General features: G+C 38.3%; 1 protein-coding gene across 1 annotated transcript in view; it reads right to left on the bottom strand.

Moving 5' to 3' along the window:
- Nucleotides 1-18221, bottom strand: part of SUCLG2 (succinate-CoA ligase GDP-forming subunit beta) — a 264516-nt gene that overhangs the window by 15417 nt on the left and 230878 nt on the right. The window contains exon 10 of the mRNA XM_065933317.1: nt 5443-5563. Coding sequence (XP_065789389.1) covers nt 5443-5563 — 121 coding nt within the window. The remainder of the gene's footprint in view (nt 1-5442; nt 5564-18221) is intronic.

Below are 18221 nucleotides of genomic sequence, written 5' to 3'. Positions count from 1 at the left end.
GAAATTCCTGAGAGGGCCCTGTGGTTAGCAACTTCTTCCCCACTAAAAGTACTGAGAACAAGACTTTCCGTGACAAGGGATTTGGGGTTTTGACTGGTTTCTCATTTGAACAGAGCTGTGCTACTGAGGAATAATTTCCAATGCCCTGAGTCCTGAGTATGGTTTATCTTCAAAATGGAGGTGACTTGTCCACTTGTCTATCATACTTCGCCTTGGATCTTACCCCGTATTACATCTCTGGCACCACAAAGATTCCATCTGATATTGCAGCTTCATCTCAAATAAAGGATGTTCAGTTCAGTACAGTTGCTCAGTCGTGTCCAACTCTTTGTGATCCCATGGACTGCAGCATGCCAGGCCTCCCTGTCCATCAACAACTCCCAGAGTTTACTGAAACTCATGTCCATTGAGTCAGTGATGCCATCCAACCACCTCATCATCTGCCATCCCCTTCTCCTCCCACCTTCAATCATTCTCAGCATCAGGGTCTTTTCAAATGAGTCAGTTCTTCACATCAGGTGGCCAAAGTATTAGAGTTTCAGTTTCAGCATCAGACCTACCAATGAATATTCAGTAATGATTTCCTTTAGAATGGACTGGTTGGATCTCCTTGCTGTCTAAGGGACTCTCAAGAGTCTTCTCCAAGCATCAATTCTTTGACATTCAGCTTTCTTTATAGTCCAACTCTCACAACCATACATGACTACTAGACAAACCATAGCTTTCACTAGATGGACCTTTGTTGGCAAACTAATGTCTCTGCTTTTTAATATGCTGTCTAGGTTGGTCATAACTTTTCTTCCAAGGAGCAAGTGTCTTTTAATTTCTTGGCTGCAGTCACCATCTGCAGTAATTCTGGACCCCCCAAAAATAAATTCTCTCTGTTTCCACTGTTTCCCCATCTATTTCCCATGAACTGATGGGACCAGATGCCATCATCTTAGTTTTCTGAATGTTGAGTCTTAAGTCAGCTTTTTCACTCTCCTCTTTCAATTTCATTAAGAGGCTCTTTAGTTCTTCTTCATTTTCTGCCATAAGGATGGTGTCATCTGCATATCTGAGGTTATTGATATTTCTCCCGGCAATCCTGATTCCAGCTTGTGCTTCCTCCAGCCCAGCATTTCTCATGATGTAGTCTGCATATAAGTTAAATAAGCAGGGTGACAATATACAGCCTTGACGTACTCCTTTTCTTATTTGGAACCAGTCTGTTGCTCCATGCCCACTTCTAAGTGTTGCTTCTTGACCTGCATACAGATTTCTCAGGAGACAGGTCAGGCGGGTTAGTATTCCTATCTTTTTAGGAATTTTCTGGTTTGTTGTGATCCACACAAAGACTTTAGCATAGTCAATGAAGCAGATTTTTTTTTTTTTTTTAATTCTCTTGCTTTTTCAATGATCCAAGAGATGTTGGCAATTTGATCTCTGGTTCCTCTGCCTTTTCTAAATCCAGGTTGAACATACTGTTCAACATACTGTTCATGGTTCACATACTGTTAAAGCCTGGCTTAGAGAATTTTGAGCGTTACTTTGCTAGCATGTGAGATGAGTGCCATTGTGCAGTACTTTGAGCAAATAAAGGATGACTACACCCTAATGTCATCCTCTCCCAGTCTTTCTATCTAGTTTCCACTTCTGACTTTCCCAAGTCTATTAACTGTGCCATTGTTCTTCTGGTCATAGATTTAAATCTTAGGGCCCCGCTTTCTCTCATCTCTTTTTCTAGCTCTGTTCGTATTCAATTTTACCTCTATCTGGCAAATTTGCCTGGGTTTTAGATTTTACCTAACACTGTAAATTCTGGCTACTAACTTAATTGTCCCACTCAGTTCTTTTCATTCATAACATGCTGCTACAAAGACACTGCTTTCTCCAGGAGAGCCTACTGATCTGCTTGGGTTCTGGCTTTCAGTTTCTGCCTCTGTTATGATCCCAGTACCAACTCCCAAATATGTAACAGATCTGACAGCTTGCTTCTGGTCCTTTACAAATTTCCTCCTTCTTCCTTCTTTTCAAAGATTCAAAGCTTAGTTATTTCCATGTTCAGCTTGGAAATCCTCCTTTTATAGCACGTCACTGCTAATTTATATCTGTAAATGTACTATAATTATAGTAGTCAATATTGAGTAAGTTTTTTTAAAAAAGGATATGCTGTATTCAATATTCTGTGATAAACCATAATGGAAAAGAATATGAAAAAGTACATATATATGGTAAAAATTAACACAACATTCTAAATCAACTATACTTCAAAAAACAAAATACAAGGTATGAAAATGAATGTGGGCTGAAGCTACAATAGGCACAACTTAAAGAACACATGCTTCAGTCCCTTAGCATAAAGAGCACAAAGTTTGGTTTGTATCTGGTTGTCTTTATGGATACTACGGTTGCCAAATTTCTGTATTTTGTTATCAAATATCACAGCCAAGACAGCAAACTATGACGATGAAATGAGGGGACTGGCAGAAAAACATCACCCTCCACATTTGTAGGCTACATACATTTGGGGCCCAGTATCCACTTGAAGTTCATCTTCAGTCCCCCATGATACGGTGGACATTCTTAAGTGTTAGTCACTCAGTCGTATCCAACTGTTTGTGCCCCATGTACTGTAGCCCACTCTTCAGGATCCTCTGTCCACGGGATTTTCAAGGCAATTATACTGGAGTGGGTTGCCGTTAGGTATAAACATTTCCAAAAGCCAGGCTGGTGATTTTGTGAGATGCCCCAAAAGCTATTGCTACTAATATAGAAGCAGATTTTCTTAGGGCAAACAATGGTTTACATTTTATATATATATATTAGCTTGCACTGTTAATTTTACTTTTTATTTCCCCAGTTATCTAGTAACTGACATGACTTCTTATAGGTCTAAGCACACTCCTTAATGTCTAAAGCTCAATGGCTTACACATAGTACTTATAATATCACTTAAATAATTAAAAAACCCACAAGCATGTACCTTGGTAATGTTTTAATTTAAAAGATACAAATCTAAAAAAGAAAAAGAAAAAAATGCAAATCCAATAGTCTAATAGACTTAAGACATTTCAAACCCTGAATTGCTCATGGAGACCTGCTCCCCTTTAAGAACACACGAAGAGCTGACTTCTAGAATCTGATTATTTTGACCCTGGAAGCAGTCTGAGATCAATATTTTAATTAGAGTTATAAATACACTGATGAACACACTAATTACCCGATGAATTTTCATTGCAGCCTTGCCAATCATTTCAATCATTATCCTTTCATTGAAATTATTTTTATTGGGATCAATTATGTCACATTTACATTTGCAAGAACTTTTAATTCAATTATATGTTTTAAGGTCCATATTAAACTTTGCCAACTGGAACCCCTGCTATTTTCATTTTTCCTTTGTGATCATTATTTCTGTCAAGTCCATATGGTGTACGTCTAAGTCTGTGAAGTAGAGAATCTCAAGGAGGTAGAGGGTAAGAGAAGAAAGAGACACAAAGAAAGAAGCAAGCAGAGGAAAATGGACTGCAGCTGCTCTGGAGGTTAGACTTCAAAAGAATACAGTGCTACACAGTTAGTGTCAAAATATCACTGGACTTTATCTTAAGAAGAAGAAGGTCTCTAAGGAATTATAGCACCAGCATGGTGAATGGACAAATTAAACTGTCCCCAAAATGATACTCTTGAAGTCTGCTTGATCACTGTAACGTGAATTTGTTGACGATGTGGATGGGTCTTTTACATAGTTTTCACATCAAACTATCTGTTTCCGCTTCTCCGTTACAGTGCTCCTCAAAGTGTACAGACCCTGGGCAAGGTCTGTGATGTAAGAACTATTTTTAAAGTAGTAATAATGATAATAACACTTCTCTGCTGGCATCTGCCCTGATGAAGCAACTGTGGATAAAACTGCTGGCAGGTTAGTAAGGATCAAGCAGCACTGATGTGTACTAGTATTCATTTTATTTTTCACCACCTCACATTCACAACGAAAAGTTTTCACTTTCAAGTAAGAATGTCCTTAATGAAAAAAAAATAGTAATTTAATTAACTTTCAACCCTTGAGTACACATCTTTCTAATACTCTGTGTGATCACACGGGCAGTATAAAAAAAGCACTCGGCTGTATACCGAACTATGATGAAAAGCACGTTATAACTGTTGGAGTAGCAAGCTAAAATCCCCACTCTTCCATGGAATACTATTTTTTTCTTGGAAGAACAAAGAACATACTACGCTTGTTCAGTCTTAGATATCTGGTAGACACTGTCCCCAAAATGGGTGAATTAAGACTGTTACTGCAAGGAAAACAGTTTACCATCCTGTGGATACTGAGAAAAATTAGTATTTTCAAATGAAAATTAGAATTCTGGAAAATTTGCATCTACCACCTTGACAACTTCTCAATACTTAGAAGCTTTTCTCATAATGGTGTGATATTAACAGATGTGAAGTTTTTGATACTGTATGTTGAAATGTGCTAACCTTTGGAAGATCTGAACAATACAAAATTTTCCAAATGATCAATAAATCACACATGTGTAAAATCCACTTACTGTCTAAGACAGACCAATGGATTTTAATATAACAGAGTATAAAAAGTTCATTGAAATAGTTTCAGATTCTTCATTAAAACTAATCTTTAATAAAGAAATTATTACTTATAGGTTTTAGTGTAGTAACAAGGATTAATGTTCAGAATTATACAAAATGATTATTAAAAACTGTTCACTTTTCCAGGTATATGACTCTATAAGGCCAGATTTTATTCATATACTTCTACCAAAACAACATATTGCAAAAGTTCTGATGTAGAAGAAATTATTAAACTAGATATTAAAGGGATCTGTAAAACCATAAAGCAATGCTGCTATTATTACTAAAATTTAAGAGTTATTCTTCATAACTATATACTATATATATTTACATATAAAATGTATAATATAAAAATTAAATTATTACTTAAAAATAAGTATTTAAAATTTTCCAAGTCATTATTTTTATTACCAAATTAATTTATTAATAAATTAAGTAAATTAATAAATATTGACAGATATAACCCAAAATAAATAAGAGGTCTTTGGGTTTCTCAATTTTAATAAGTAAGGATGCCAGATGAAAAAGTTTGAGAACCTCTGCTGTTGCATGTTGAAAAATTCTTGGAGCAGCATTTCTCAGAGTGTTTTTCCCAGAACATCAAACTCATGATATGATTCATAGTAAAAGGGTTCCACTCTGGAATATGCTTGGAAAAGTTGGAGACTTATAACATATGCTATTCTTAGAGAGTTGCAAACCAGATTAGAAGTTCAGAGAGGTACTGCTGTACTGCATTTGTGACATCTTATGTAACCCAGTGTTTCTCTATGTTGTCTCAGGAAGTCTGTGAATGCAAAACATGCTGGTCACCTGATCTTGAAGAAGGAGGCACTGGCACTGTGGACATCTGTGGTAACTTACCTTCAAGTCGGACCACCAGTGGCACCTTGAGTTCCAGCTCCCGGCAGGCTTTGGTGATCCCGTTGGCAATGATGGCACAGTTGACAATTCCACCAAAAATATTGACTAGGATGGCTTCAACCTGAAATCAAAATAGGAAGGTGCTCATCAAAATGCTGACAGTCAACATTCCCTCAAGTAACTGGCTAAATAACAAAGATAATCAAAATAATGCTCTCTTTAAAAAAAAAAAACACAATATAAAGACCAAGATGTTAAGAAAGTTAAAATTTAGTACTTAATAAATATCACTAAATAACATTACCATATTAACCCAAATTATCTTATCAATCAGTTCTCCAAATTCAAAATGAATAAGCCTCTTATTTCTTTTTTTTTTTTTCCCACTTATTTCTTATATACTGTCTTCTGCTTTGTCTTATATTACTGTCTGGTACTGTTATTTTATAAGTAGTGTCATTTAAAATTTCATGTACTTACATCTTTTCTCTTTATGGTTTATACTTATTTTTTACCTGTCATGGTACCTCTTAAAATATTTCAAAACTAGTGACATTATTTGTTTTATGTTAATAGGTAAAAATTAAAATTTTTCTATGCCTCCTTAATACTTCTTTGATATGCCAGAGGTACATATTAATACTTAAAATTCAGAGGTAGCTTAATAATCTTAGATAATGACTTTTTTAATTAAAAAAATACCCTCCCAATAAAGAGATACAAGTTTACACTACAAGTAAAGATATAAGAAAAGTCATGCTACTGACTAGAATTTTTCTGAAAAGTAAATTTAAACCCATCATGTTAACCTGTTTGTACATATTCCATATTCAAAGGCATGTGGGCCAAAAAAACAAAATTGTACTTGCCCTGACTTGATAAACAGGTTTAAGAAAATCCTGTATGATTAACATGAAGAACGAGATAATGAAGAGAATTCATTAACTAGATTAATTGATAACACCCACAGATAATGGCTATTCATCAAGCTGGAGGTATCAAAATTCCAACAATGGAGTGACAATTAAATTCTGCCACACTAATTGCAAAGCATATATGTGTGTGCTGCATGACATTTTTAAATTCCATTTATTCCAATATGTTAAATTAACTATACAAAACATATGAGAAAAGAACACCTTACATTTGTTCAGCACTTAACTGCTTTAAAAGTGCCATTACATGAACTCTCATTTTTAATTTTGATACTCACAGTATACAGTAAATACAGTGAGGATTAACCCTCTATACCAGATAAAGCCATTCAGAAAACCCACACAATGTGTCCCAATGTTACACAGCTAACAAGCAGCAGAGGTGAAGCTCCAAGTCAGCTTCTAGATGGCCTGCAGATACTCCATTCATGCCAGATCCTAGAGCTAGAATCTTGGGTAAGGGACATACACTATCTTGAATACGGCTTTCTCACCTATGAAATGGGAATAATAGTACCTAGTCCATAAAGTTATTGAAAGGCCTAAATGAGATAAGACACATGACATGCTTATTACATGCCTATAAGGTACTTTATGGGACTTCCCTGGTGGCTCAGTGGTAAAAAAAAATCCACCTGTGGTACTAGAAACACAGAAGACCCAGGTTCAGTCCCTGGGTCGGGAAGATCCCCTGGAAGAGGGCACAACAACCCACTCCACTATTATTGCCTGGAGAATCCCATGGACAGAGGAGCCTGGTGGGTTACAGTCTATAGGATTGCAATGAGTTGGACATGAAGCAACTGGGCATGCAAGGTACTTTACGGATATTTATACATGCGTTTACTGACGTAAGCAATGGTGAAAGTGGACAGGTTACCTAGACAGCATATATAAGAAGGAAACCTTTCAGCAGACTGCAGCTATGTTGAATCTGAATGTAATAGAAAAATGAACTTATTAAAGTTCAGCAAAAAGGTAATGTTTTAAGAATAAAATAAATGAGCAATATTTTTCAAACCAATTAAGAGATTGGGGCTACTCCCAAAAAAGAAATCTCCCATTACTATTCACAGCAGGCCGACTGGTAAGCAGAAGTTTGCTTTCTAATGATGGCTATTAAATGCTGTTAGTATTGAGGCTTGGTACAGCAGTAGTTTCCAAATAGCTGTGGGATGGAGAGAAGTTTGCCAGAACAATGGAAGAAAAATACACTTAAGAGCAATAATGACTCCACAGGGTCCAAGAGAGAAACTCAGGAACAGCTGAGGCTTACTCAGTTTCTGTAGAAGAACTAAGCTTTCTAGTAAAATACACTGGCCCATGTACATCTCTGCCATGATCCAACTTGTACATTCTTTAAGGATGAGTTCAGATGTCAACAAATTCTCAGTGAAGCTTTCCTGTGTCATCAAGTTACAGTGAATTATTCTGTCTAATCCATTTAAGACCATAAAATCATTCTAGAGAGTAGTCACACCACATACCACGAACATACGTGAAGTCATTCACAGTGGCAGGAGTGGGAGACCAGAGGCAGGAAGATGCCTCTGGCCCTGTGATTCAGTTCAACTCAGTAGATGTATACCCTGGAGTCAGTATCAGATATGAGCTGTGATACTGGTATTGCCTTATACAGTATAAGTACCTATGAATCTTTCACGTCAGTCTCTCATTGTGTTTAATCAGCATCTGACAAATAAAAACAGATACTCTTCATACAACAACTTGTACCTAAAAGTGAGTCAACCACTTCAACCGGTACTGAACGCTCAGAAAAGTCCTCTTTTCGAAAGGTGGGGGAATAGGTGACTTTGTTAGGTGTGCTGAGAGAAGAACAGCTGTTCTCCAGTGTAGTATATTTACCCCCCATCTCCATGCCCTAGGCACAACACTCAGGGCGGGCCGCCTCTGTAGTCCTCTACAACAGGAGTTTTTAGTTTGTTTGCTTGTTTTAATAAGGAGCTAATGCAATTCATGACATAGTGCAATCACCTAATAAATAATAGTTTAAAGACTGGAATAAATTAATTTCAATAGACACTTAATGGTCATCTCCCTTATATTAGACACAACAGAGTTAAGTCCTTGGGATATGGAGATGAGTAAGGTGTCATCACTGTACTCAAAGAACAAAGATGAGTTTTAGAGTCAGACTAGTAACTGTCAACTGCAGTCCTGGCTCCATAACCTCGTGGAGCTAAGACAAGAGCACCACAAGTGGTGCAGACTATTGTAGCAAGAGGGGCCTTTTGGAAGACGTGATGCTCCAGGTGACAAACAGAAAGAGAGAGGAGGAACTCAGGTAATAGAGGGCAGCGCGGATGAAGGCAGAGCTGTTACCCAACTTGGTTCACTCAGGACCTACAGGCTGAACAGGGAAATAATCTGAGAAAATGCAGGTGAGGTAAACTGGAAGTCACCAGCAGCCAGGGATGGGAACTTGGTTCTTTTGGCTTATTCCTTTCTTTCCCAGAGCTGGGTGAAGGCAAGCCTTGCAAGTCTCCCTTGGGGTGGAAAGGGGAGTGATGGGAAAGAGTGAGTACATGAGCAAATGTAAGATGAAAAATACAGAGCAACCATGTGAGAGCATGAGAGACACTAAGAAAGACCACCAGTGAGAGAGAGAGCATGACAGAATGTGTATGTGAGAGAAAGAGAAGGAGAGAAAGGAGTGTGAGTGATACTAACAAAGCAGTTAAGATGTTTACAAGAAGAACAGCAAGACACAGAAGTGAACAGGCCGCTTAGCTCAGGGACATGGGGTTGTTTGGGAAACATGGTGTACCACGGGCACCACGATGAAATCACCACAAGGGTGATGGAAAGACCCCACACCACCAGAGATGATGTGGTTATCTCCTCCTACAAACTAATTTTCTGTAGTCAAGCACTTAAATGGAAATCTGATTTAAGCTTTCACTTTGGGCTAATTTCTATAATTAACTACTATAATCTGCAATCTCAAACTGAGAATGAAATTAAGACAGTTTGAAAATGAAAGCCTTGTGATATCATCATTATTATTATTTGGCATTTATAAAGCATGTCAAATATGCAATGTGTGCTTCACGTGATCATTTATTATTATAACCCCTAACTGCTGCTCCATGACAATACCAACACAAACTTTTAATAATCTTTTTTCTCCTCTGGCAAAGGGAATGTTTTTAAAAGTTGGCACTGGGCCTATTCACGAATTCGAAACTCTCCCAAAGATTCCTAAGTGCTTTCAGGAGTAGGCTTTTCTAAATTCTCGAGTGAGGATTACAAGGGTTGCTATTTACTGTTTCACAAAAGTAAAGATCATCTAGCGAGGAGGTTATGGTGTCAGATCCACTGCACAGGTCCCTGGACCACGGACAGCCACTGCCAAGGAGGGGTCTGTAGCAGCTGTTGGCTGCTCTGCAGGTGGCCGGGCAGTGCAACTGCAGGTTTTTCAAATGTTTGTGTGTGTTTGGCTTTGTAAAATATACTCCAGCTGCAGATTTTCATCCACAATTAAAGGTAAAGAATGAACTTCAAAAGAAGAAAAGCTACAGCTTTGGTATTTAACACGTTCCTCTCAACTGGAAAACAAACAAAAATCACAACTAAAACCCTTTTGGGGGGATGTAATCATTTTGAGAATTGAACACTGGGGCTTCACTGGTGGCTCAGTGGTGAAGAACCCGCATGCCAACATAGGATATGCAGGTTCAATCCCTGGGTCAGGAAGATCCCCTGGAGAAGGAAATGGCAACCCAGTGCAGTATTTTTGCCTGAGAAATCCCATAGACAGAGAAGCCTGATGGGCTACCATCCATGGGGTTGTGGAAGGGTGGGACACAACTTGGCGACTAAATAACAATGAACACTAGGGAACCTCAGTCAGATAAGTTCACACACACAGAAATTCTTTGACATAATTTTAGGTAAGTCCTATCCTTTAGAATTTGGCCTCAAAGGCAGATAACAGCAAAAGGTATTTACAGTATATACAGATCAGTTCAGTTCAGTTGCTCAGTCTTGTCTGACTCTTTGTGACCCCATGCACTGCAGCACACCAGGCTTCCCTGTCCATCACCAAATCCCACAGCTTGATCAAACTCATGTCCATCAAGTCGATGAGTCGGTGATGCCATCCAATTATCTCATCCTCTGTGGTCCCCTTCTCCTCCTGCCTCCAATCTTTCCTAGCATCAGGGTCTTTTCCAATGAGTCAGTTCTTCACATCAGGTGGCCAAAGTACTGGAGTTTCAGCTTCAGCATCAGTCCTTCCAATGAATATTCAGGCCTGATTCCTTTAGGATTGACTGCTTGACAGCATAGTGTAAATTTCAGAGGAATTGTGAACTCTTTGCAACTATTTATAAAATTTTGTTAGAATGTACACTTTCCCCCGGAAAGTGTTCAAAATCTTTAAGAATAAAAATATTAATAATAATCTCAAATACAGCAATAGCTAGTGTTTACTAAGTATTTAAGGGCCTCCTTGGTGGCTCAGTGCAAAGAATCCAGCTGCCAATGCAGGAGATGCAGGTTTGATCCTTGGCTTGGGAAGATCCCCTGGAGAAGGAAATGTCAACCTACTCCAGTATTCTTGCCTGGGAAATCCCATGCACAGTGGAGTGTGGTGGGCTATAGTCCATGGGGTCTTGAAAGAGTCAGACATGATTTAGCAACCAAAGCAGCAATTAGGCATTTAGCAGGTCACAGTAGGCAGTATTCTATTTTACATATATTAACACACTAAACACCTAAGTAGTATACGAGATGGATACAGTTTTTGTCCTCATTCTACAGATAAAAAAACTGAGAGTACCAAAGTTCTGGAGAATCACTGGAGCTGCACCTTTACTGTCAAATGTCTTTTGGAGCCAGTAAACCTACTGAGGTCCCACAACATATACTATGGTTAGTATTGTCTCATTCATTATCAGATCTGATTCTGCCATAAACATATGAGGTAAATATTATCTATCACATTTTACATATGAGAAAAGTGAGGCTCAGAGAGATAAAGTGACTTGTATCAAATTATGCACCCACTATGTCATCAGAATCAAAACTTCAGTTGTATTTTCTTTAAGATTATCCTGGCTCCTTTTAATGAAAGGTAAGTATTCACAGACTGCTGAATGAAAAGTATATTCTTGAGAGCCTGTTCTGTGCTAGGCACTCTTTTAATCATAAAGTGTGATAGGTAGCTAGTTCGACAAGAAAGATTTTTATACAACAGACCAGAAATATTCTACATGTATATATTAAATTATAAACGCTGATTACCAGTCATGAAGGCGAGGCAGACTGGGTACTCTGAGATCACAGGACAGGTTCCTGGTACACTGCGTGTTGAGGGAGGGCCTCATGCAGGCGGTGAGATTTAGCACAGTATCTGAAGGACACTCTAGAAGAGGCCAGGTAAATTACGAGAGTAAGTACTTCAAGACCAGAGAACGCTATGGGCAAAGGTCAAGGGGGCAGGACAGAACTTGATGCCTTTGAAAAACTGAACAAAACCTGGAGGAGTATCAGGAGGCTGGGACTTCCAATGTGAACTGCTGGGAAACGAGATGGACTACAGCAGCAGGAACCAAATCAGAATCTTACAGAGCAAATATCATGAGTTTTGAAAAGCCTTCCATCTCCATATATCTATGCAGACTTCAGGGAGGTTAGGAAGGGAACTATCCTTATTCAGGATCCACAGTGCACTCACATTAAGTTTATAAGATGGGTTTAGAACCTCTATTTCATGGATAGACTGAGGTTGAGAGTTTAGGGTTTCTTAACTACTAAGAAGTCACAGTATCAATGAGGCTCTTTCTCACATCACATGCAGAGCTGTCTGCAACAGCTGGGTGATCGTAGCGGCACTGCTGACATACACCAGGGGTTAGCACGCCTGTTCTTGAAAGGACTAGTATGGTGTGTGTGCTCAGCTGTGTCTGACTCTATGCGACCCCATGGACTACATACAGCCCACCAGGCTCCTCTGTCCATGGGATTTCCAGGAAAGAATATTGGAGTGAGCTGCCATTTTGTTATCCAGGGGATCTTCCCAAGTCAGGGATCAAACCTGTCTCCGGCACTGGCAGGTGGATTCTTTACATACACTATGGACGCCTGGGATAAGGGCTGCTGCTGCTGCTGCTAAGTCACTTCAGTCGTGTCCTACTCTGTGCGACCCCACAGATGGCAGCCCACCATCCCTGGGGTTCTCCAGGCAAGAACCCTGGAGTGGGTTGCCATTGCCTTCTCCAGGATAAGGACTAGTTAGTAAATATCTGAGGCTTTGAGGGCCAGGCTCTGTCTCAGTTACTCAAGCCTGCTGTTGAAGCACTGAAGCAGTCATAGACAACATGTAAATAAATAAGCTAATATGTTTCCATAAAACTTAATTCACAAAAAACAAATCTGGGAGGCCAGATTTGGCCCATGGCTCATAGTTTGCCACCCCTTGACACAGACACAATTTGACTGATGGTTATTCTCAGATTCACTGCAACCACCTCTCCTTTTTTTTTTTTTTAAATCCTATTGTATTTCTCTGAGAGTGATTTTTCAGTGTTTAACATCTCTTCCTTTGTTGAACCATTTTCTTGTTCTCATCAACAGCATTAATGCACCTAGGCTGTAGCAATGGATAATTAAATAAATGTATCCACTTCAACATCAGTATCAGTCATCTGAAACAAACTTCTACCTTTAACAAGTTCATAAAATGAACTGAATGCCTTTGTTCTTTTTCTCTTCCTAACACTGGCTGGAAGCAACAAACAGAAAGACTTAGGCAATAAGCCATCCATTTCGCAATGATTACTGCAGACAGTTAAATACTATACTGCATTCAGAACACACTGCAGTGTATACATTAAGCATAGTGAGCACCACTGCTGGGTTCCGTCTGCCTCTCCCAGTGCACACTGCTAATTCAGTCCCAGTGCAGTAAGCATGCTGATAAAAATCAAGCAAGCGTGTTTACATTAGAGAAGATAAGGACTTTCTTTTAATCACAACTTATTTTAATTCTGAATGTTGTTGCTCTTGTTTAAGCATCTGTTTTTCTCAAACTGTTTTTCTCTCTTTTTCTTGCTGTTTTTATTTTCCTGCTGAATTCTAATCATGTCTTCTAATCCACTGGCAGCCAAAGAAGGAAAATAAATGATGAAGGAAATTAGATGCAGCTTGGATAATTGATGTTTGTATGCCTGGCTTTAATAAAAACACTCTGCTAAATTAGAGAGGAGTCTAAATGGATTCAGTCAATAGGGAAGTGATTCAGGTGAGGCATTCAATCCTGGGATTTGTTGTAATCTTACAAATAAGCCAACAGATCAGTTCAATTGGGACCAGATCTGCCTTTTGCTCAAATCTGAGTGAGCTTCCACAGCTTGCTGTTTTACTTTTGATTTGTTCCTTAAGTTTGATATTATTTTCTCTTGTACAAAATCAAGCTCCAGGATCCTTGGGTTAAAGTAAATAATGTCCAAACTTATACATGACATGAGAACACCAGTATTTCTTGAAAAACGCCCATCCACTCTGCCCTTTTAGTTTCTTCTAAAAGAGAAATACTATGAGTGAGTAAACAATCGGCCTGAAGAGCTCAGAATTTAAAGTAAACATTTTAATCCCAAACAACATTTCAGCATTTTTAAGTGATCAAGATAAATATCTGACCATTCTCCCCTCCAATTTTGGAGTATCCATCCGATATCCCAAAACTGATAGCATGGAAATGACATCTGATAGAGGAGTAATGCTTGGTTGGAAAGCGAAGTTTCCCTTAAGCTTTACCTCTAAGATCACCCAGGATGAAAGAAGGAAAATGTGTCTAAATCATCCTGTTCCATTTACTTATTCCTGAATTCTTCACCACACGTGTATCTTGTGAGCTGCTCCTCACTAGGATAAGTAAAATGGTATGGAGGCTCAGCATTTATTGCATGTTAATTTTCCCAGGTACTAAAAGAGATGCACTACAACCTTCCCTGGCATATAAGTTGAGACTCAAGGAGCTTAAATAAGTTGTCCAAGGGCACATGGCATTTAAGCATTGGAGTAAGGATTTGGACCAAGTCAGTCTTACTTCAAAGTCCATGGTGTTTCCACTCCTTTCAACAGTCTTTCTATAACCAGTCACTTTCATGATTAATCAAGAATCCCAGTTCTATTTTTATCTTATTCCCAAGTTTCAAGGACAGTCTTGAGTTCTAAATTCTGATGGCCAACTATTCCTTGCTTTCAAATCTCACTTAATCTCAATTAAAATGGATCAGAGTAAGATATCTTTTATAGTTTCACAGACCAGAGGTTTTGGTTCTTCACAACCCAACATGTTCCCTGCTTACTGATAAAAGAGTTGTCCAGAGTTTGTGGTTTGCAGTCCCTACTTAGGACTGCAGAGGGGTCATAATGTTATAGAATGAGTTCAAAACCCACAGTCCCTCCTGAACTGAGGTAGATATCCCTACAAGACTCACCTCTGTAGACTGGTAAGCCATCCTTTTCCCCTTTCTGATGCACTGAAATTCATCCCTTTGCTAACAGTATTATTTCTATTTTTATGACCAAGAATATTCTAAGAGAGACACATGCCATTAGAGACATCACTGTGGACACAGATTTTAAGTGGTAACTACATTTGAGGGACTATTCAAAGTGCTGCATTGAGACTAATGATGGAGCCGCGTCCTGGTTTAGAGAGATCTGTGACCTATTCAGAGATTTCTGCTATGGCAGTGGGGGAAAGAGGCACAATAAGTGTGTTAGAGATATGTCTCCCTAACTTTACAGTTAGTTACCTAATGCATATTTTGATAATTAGCACTTAAAGATTTAGTCTGTCAAAATGTTCTCTTTTAATGGCTTTTACTCAATACAAAGAAAATAATCAGACAATCAAAAAACCCAATTCAGATTCAGCATGATCACTCACAATCTCATTAACTGTGCCTGTTTAGATACATTAATTTAAAAAAAATTTGAATATGGACTTCCAGCACTAGAGAGGACCCAAGGCACCTTCCATTATGAATACTGGTTTAACAAGTTAAAAGATACTCTGCATACTGAACCTATATAAACTATAAAGCCATTCTTGCTCCCAGGGCAAGTACCTTAAGTCAAAGTGCTCTAGTGTGGTCTATGAAGCATTAGGCTTATGTAATGCTTCATGAAAAAACAATGATCTGGTCAAATAGTATGGATTCACTCTTAGGAAAGCTTTAGCAGAGAATGTGTGTTCTCACTTAGAATACCCAACTTCAGTCATTTATTGCGCAAGTGTCACAGGGTTGAAAATTTGATCCCCAGAAAACTGTCAAAGAAAGTATTCAGGAGCTGGTATATTGGGGTGTTAGGTGGCATAGGAATTTAGGGTCCTTCTCCCCAAAGATGCTAATCATTGCACTACTTAGATCATATTTGCATGAATCTGCAAAACTGGAAGGTTTTTATAATTAAGAACAGCAACCATGATTACTTTGGCCAGTCCAAGGGTGGGACACAAATGCTTTCCCAGTTGCCAGTAAACATAGTGGTGGTAGTGAAGTCAACTATTAACAGGATTTTCAGGAGAAGGAAAAATCTAAAGATGGAAATACTGGTTGTCATTATGAGCAGGCACAGGAGACAAGTTAAAAGGACCGAAGAACACAGAGATTCGAGGGAATAGCACAGACAGACGTTTTTTATCTTTTACAGAGACATTTTACAAATCCTTTTGAACTGAGAATCAGAACCATCACCAGGATAACAAAAACCACTTGAACATTTAGAATGGCAAATGTAAGGTTCTTTTTCAGAGTCCTGCATTTAAAATAGCTCTTGCAAAAACTACTATGTGTAATTTGGCCACAAAGCCATTTGAAACTAAAAGGAAAAAAAAAAAAAAAACAGATCAATGAGATTTTGGTCCTATGATTTTACCAATGAAGCTTCAAAAGACTTAAGGGAAGAGAGTGAGTGAGCTCACTTAAGAAATACGCTATTAAAATTGACTGTTAAGAAATATTTTGGTTACAAAACTGCCTTCCCAGCTTAACAGATAATTGCTTTCGAGGCAGGATGCTCACTGCTCATAATGCAATATCTATTTTTAATTTGTAATGGAAGCTACATTGATGCAGATTAAGAATATTTATTGGCACATTCTTTCTGAGCAGTATTTTGCCAATCATCTCAAACTTATGTCATATTGATAAATGTGAATATGTACACTCCATCATCATTAGTTGGAGAGTTAATATAGAGAACACCCATAAAATTGGCAACTTGGTGAAGGACTCATTTATTAATCTATAAGCAGGATGTCTCTCCATCTACTGTTGCAACATAATCATCTCCACAGGGTAACTATTCCTACAGAAAAGGGAAAAAAATGCTTCTATGGGTGATTTCTTTGCTTTTATTCATGACTGACATAATTAAAGAAAAAAAAGTTAGCTATGCAGACAGAGCCAAAACTTAGGACCACACAGATTCGCACTTCACACCACAGAGAAATGAAGATAAATTTAGTTAATAGCAAAACCCACTGTTTCTGTAAATAACAAGTCTATGTAAGATGAAGGTGGCATATAATGATTCTGTGATGCCTCATACATCTGTTCAAACCTACTTGATCATTTAGTTTTCTGGAAAAACAAAGAGCTGACAAACATTCTTATCAAAAACCCTTAATGGAAAAATAGGTGACTAGGAAAAGTAGTAACGTAAGTTTCCAGTTAAGATCTCAATAAGTGACCAGCTGTTTATTATACACTAAAATTCATGTTTAAATTGTTTTAAATAATATAATTTTAAAAACATATACATATGTTTCTTTTTATAACAGATTTCATCAGTATATTTGTGAAAATCAGTTTACTGCCAAGTTTCTTTGTAAGAACGAGTTTCCAATTCATTTCCTAAAATCCTACCCTTTATTCATCCAGTAAAATGGCCTCCAACACCAAATCTTACACTCACAATTTTAATCTCCAAAACTGTCACTGAAGATAATATACTTTGGCATCAAAAACTTTAATTTCAGGTCAATCAATTCGGGTGAAACATAAGTCAACAAAAACTCCAAAAAAGGTACCAATTAAAACATTTGTAATTATTAAAAATCAATATCCCATTTGAAATAGGGCTCTTCTGAAATGTCTGGGTAGGACGGGTGCCTAGTAATATTTAAACTCAGGAAAAGAGGAAAATCTATAGAATTCAATCTATGTCAACTAGCAGCATCAGCTGTCACTGTCATCAAAAATTATGCTCTGCTGTAGACCATATTTTAAAATTGCTGATTTCACTGTCTGACCTCACTGTAATCTGTTGTGTGGAAGCCTGATTTGTTTATTTAGCTGTTCAGCAAATGTCAGAATACCATGTCCGGAGCAAATTAGACACTACACTGGCAAAGCACTCCCCACAGCCTGAAAAGAAAGAAATTTAATCAAACTCTTTGTATCTCAATGTCTAAATCACTGATTTGCCACACCCTCTCCCATCTCTGGTTAACCTTTTGTAGACCTCAGATTTCTCCAGCTGTTGACAAAAGGATTCAGAATATTCTACCTGAAGCACATACTCAACAGTCAAAGGACGTCCCTTGGGATATATCCAGCCTGTAAATCTGCACTCCCACCCTGCTCCTCTGGGTCCTAGAAGGCTGACTCCAAGGGCTAAATCAATGGACTCCTTTCTCCGTTGTCACTGGGAAGTCTTGGCAGGAGGAGAGGGTAGTCAAGGTGTTTCTATTCATTCAGGCCCCTCCCAGAGAGGCTGTCTTGAGTGGCTGGGTCCCTCCACAAAAGGTCTCTGATCATGTCAAGAAAGTCTTCATCTCAGACTTGCCCCAGGTTCTTATAC

The sequence above is a fragment of the Muntiacus reevesi genome, chromosome 4 (genome assembly GCF_963930625.1).
Source record: "Muntiacus reevesi chromosome 4, mMunRee1.1, whole genome shotgun sequence".
In the NCBI taxonomy this organism is placed as follows: domain Eukaryota; kingdom Metazoa; phylum Chordata; class Mammalia; order Artiodactyla; family Cervidae; genus Muntiacus; species Muntiacus reevesi.
Note: the sequence above shows the minus strand (reverse complement) of the source record. Positions and strands in the feature narration are given on the sequence as shown.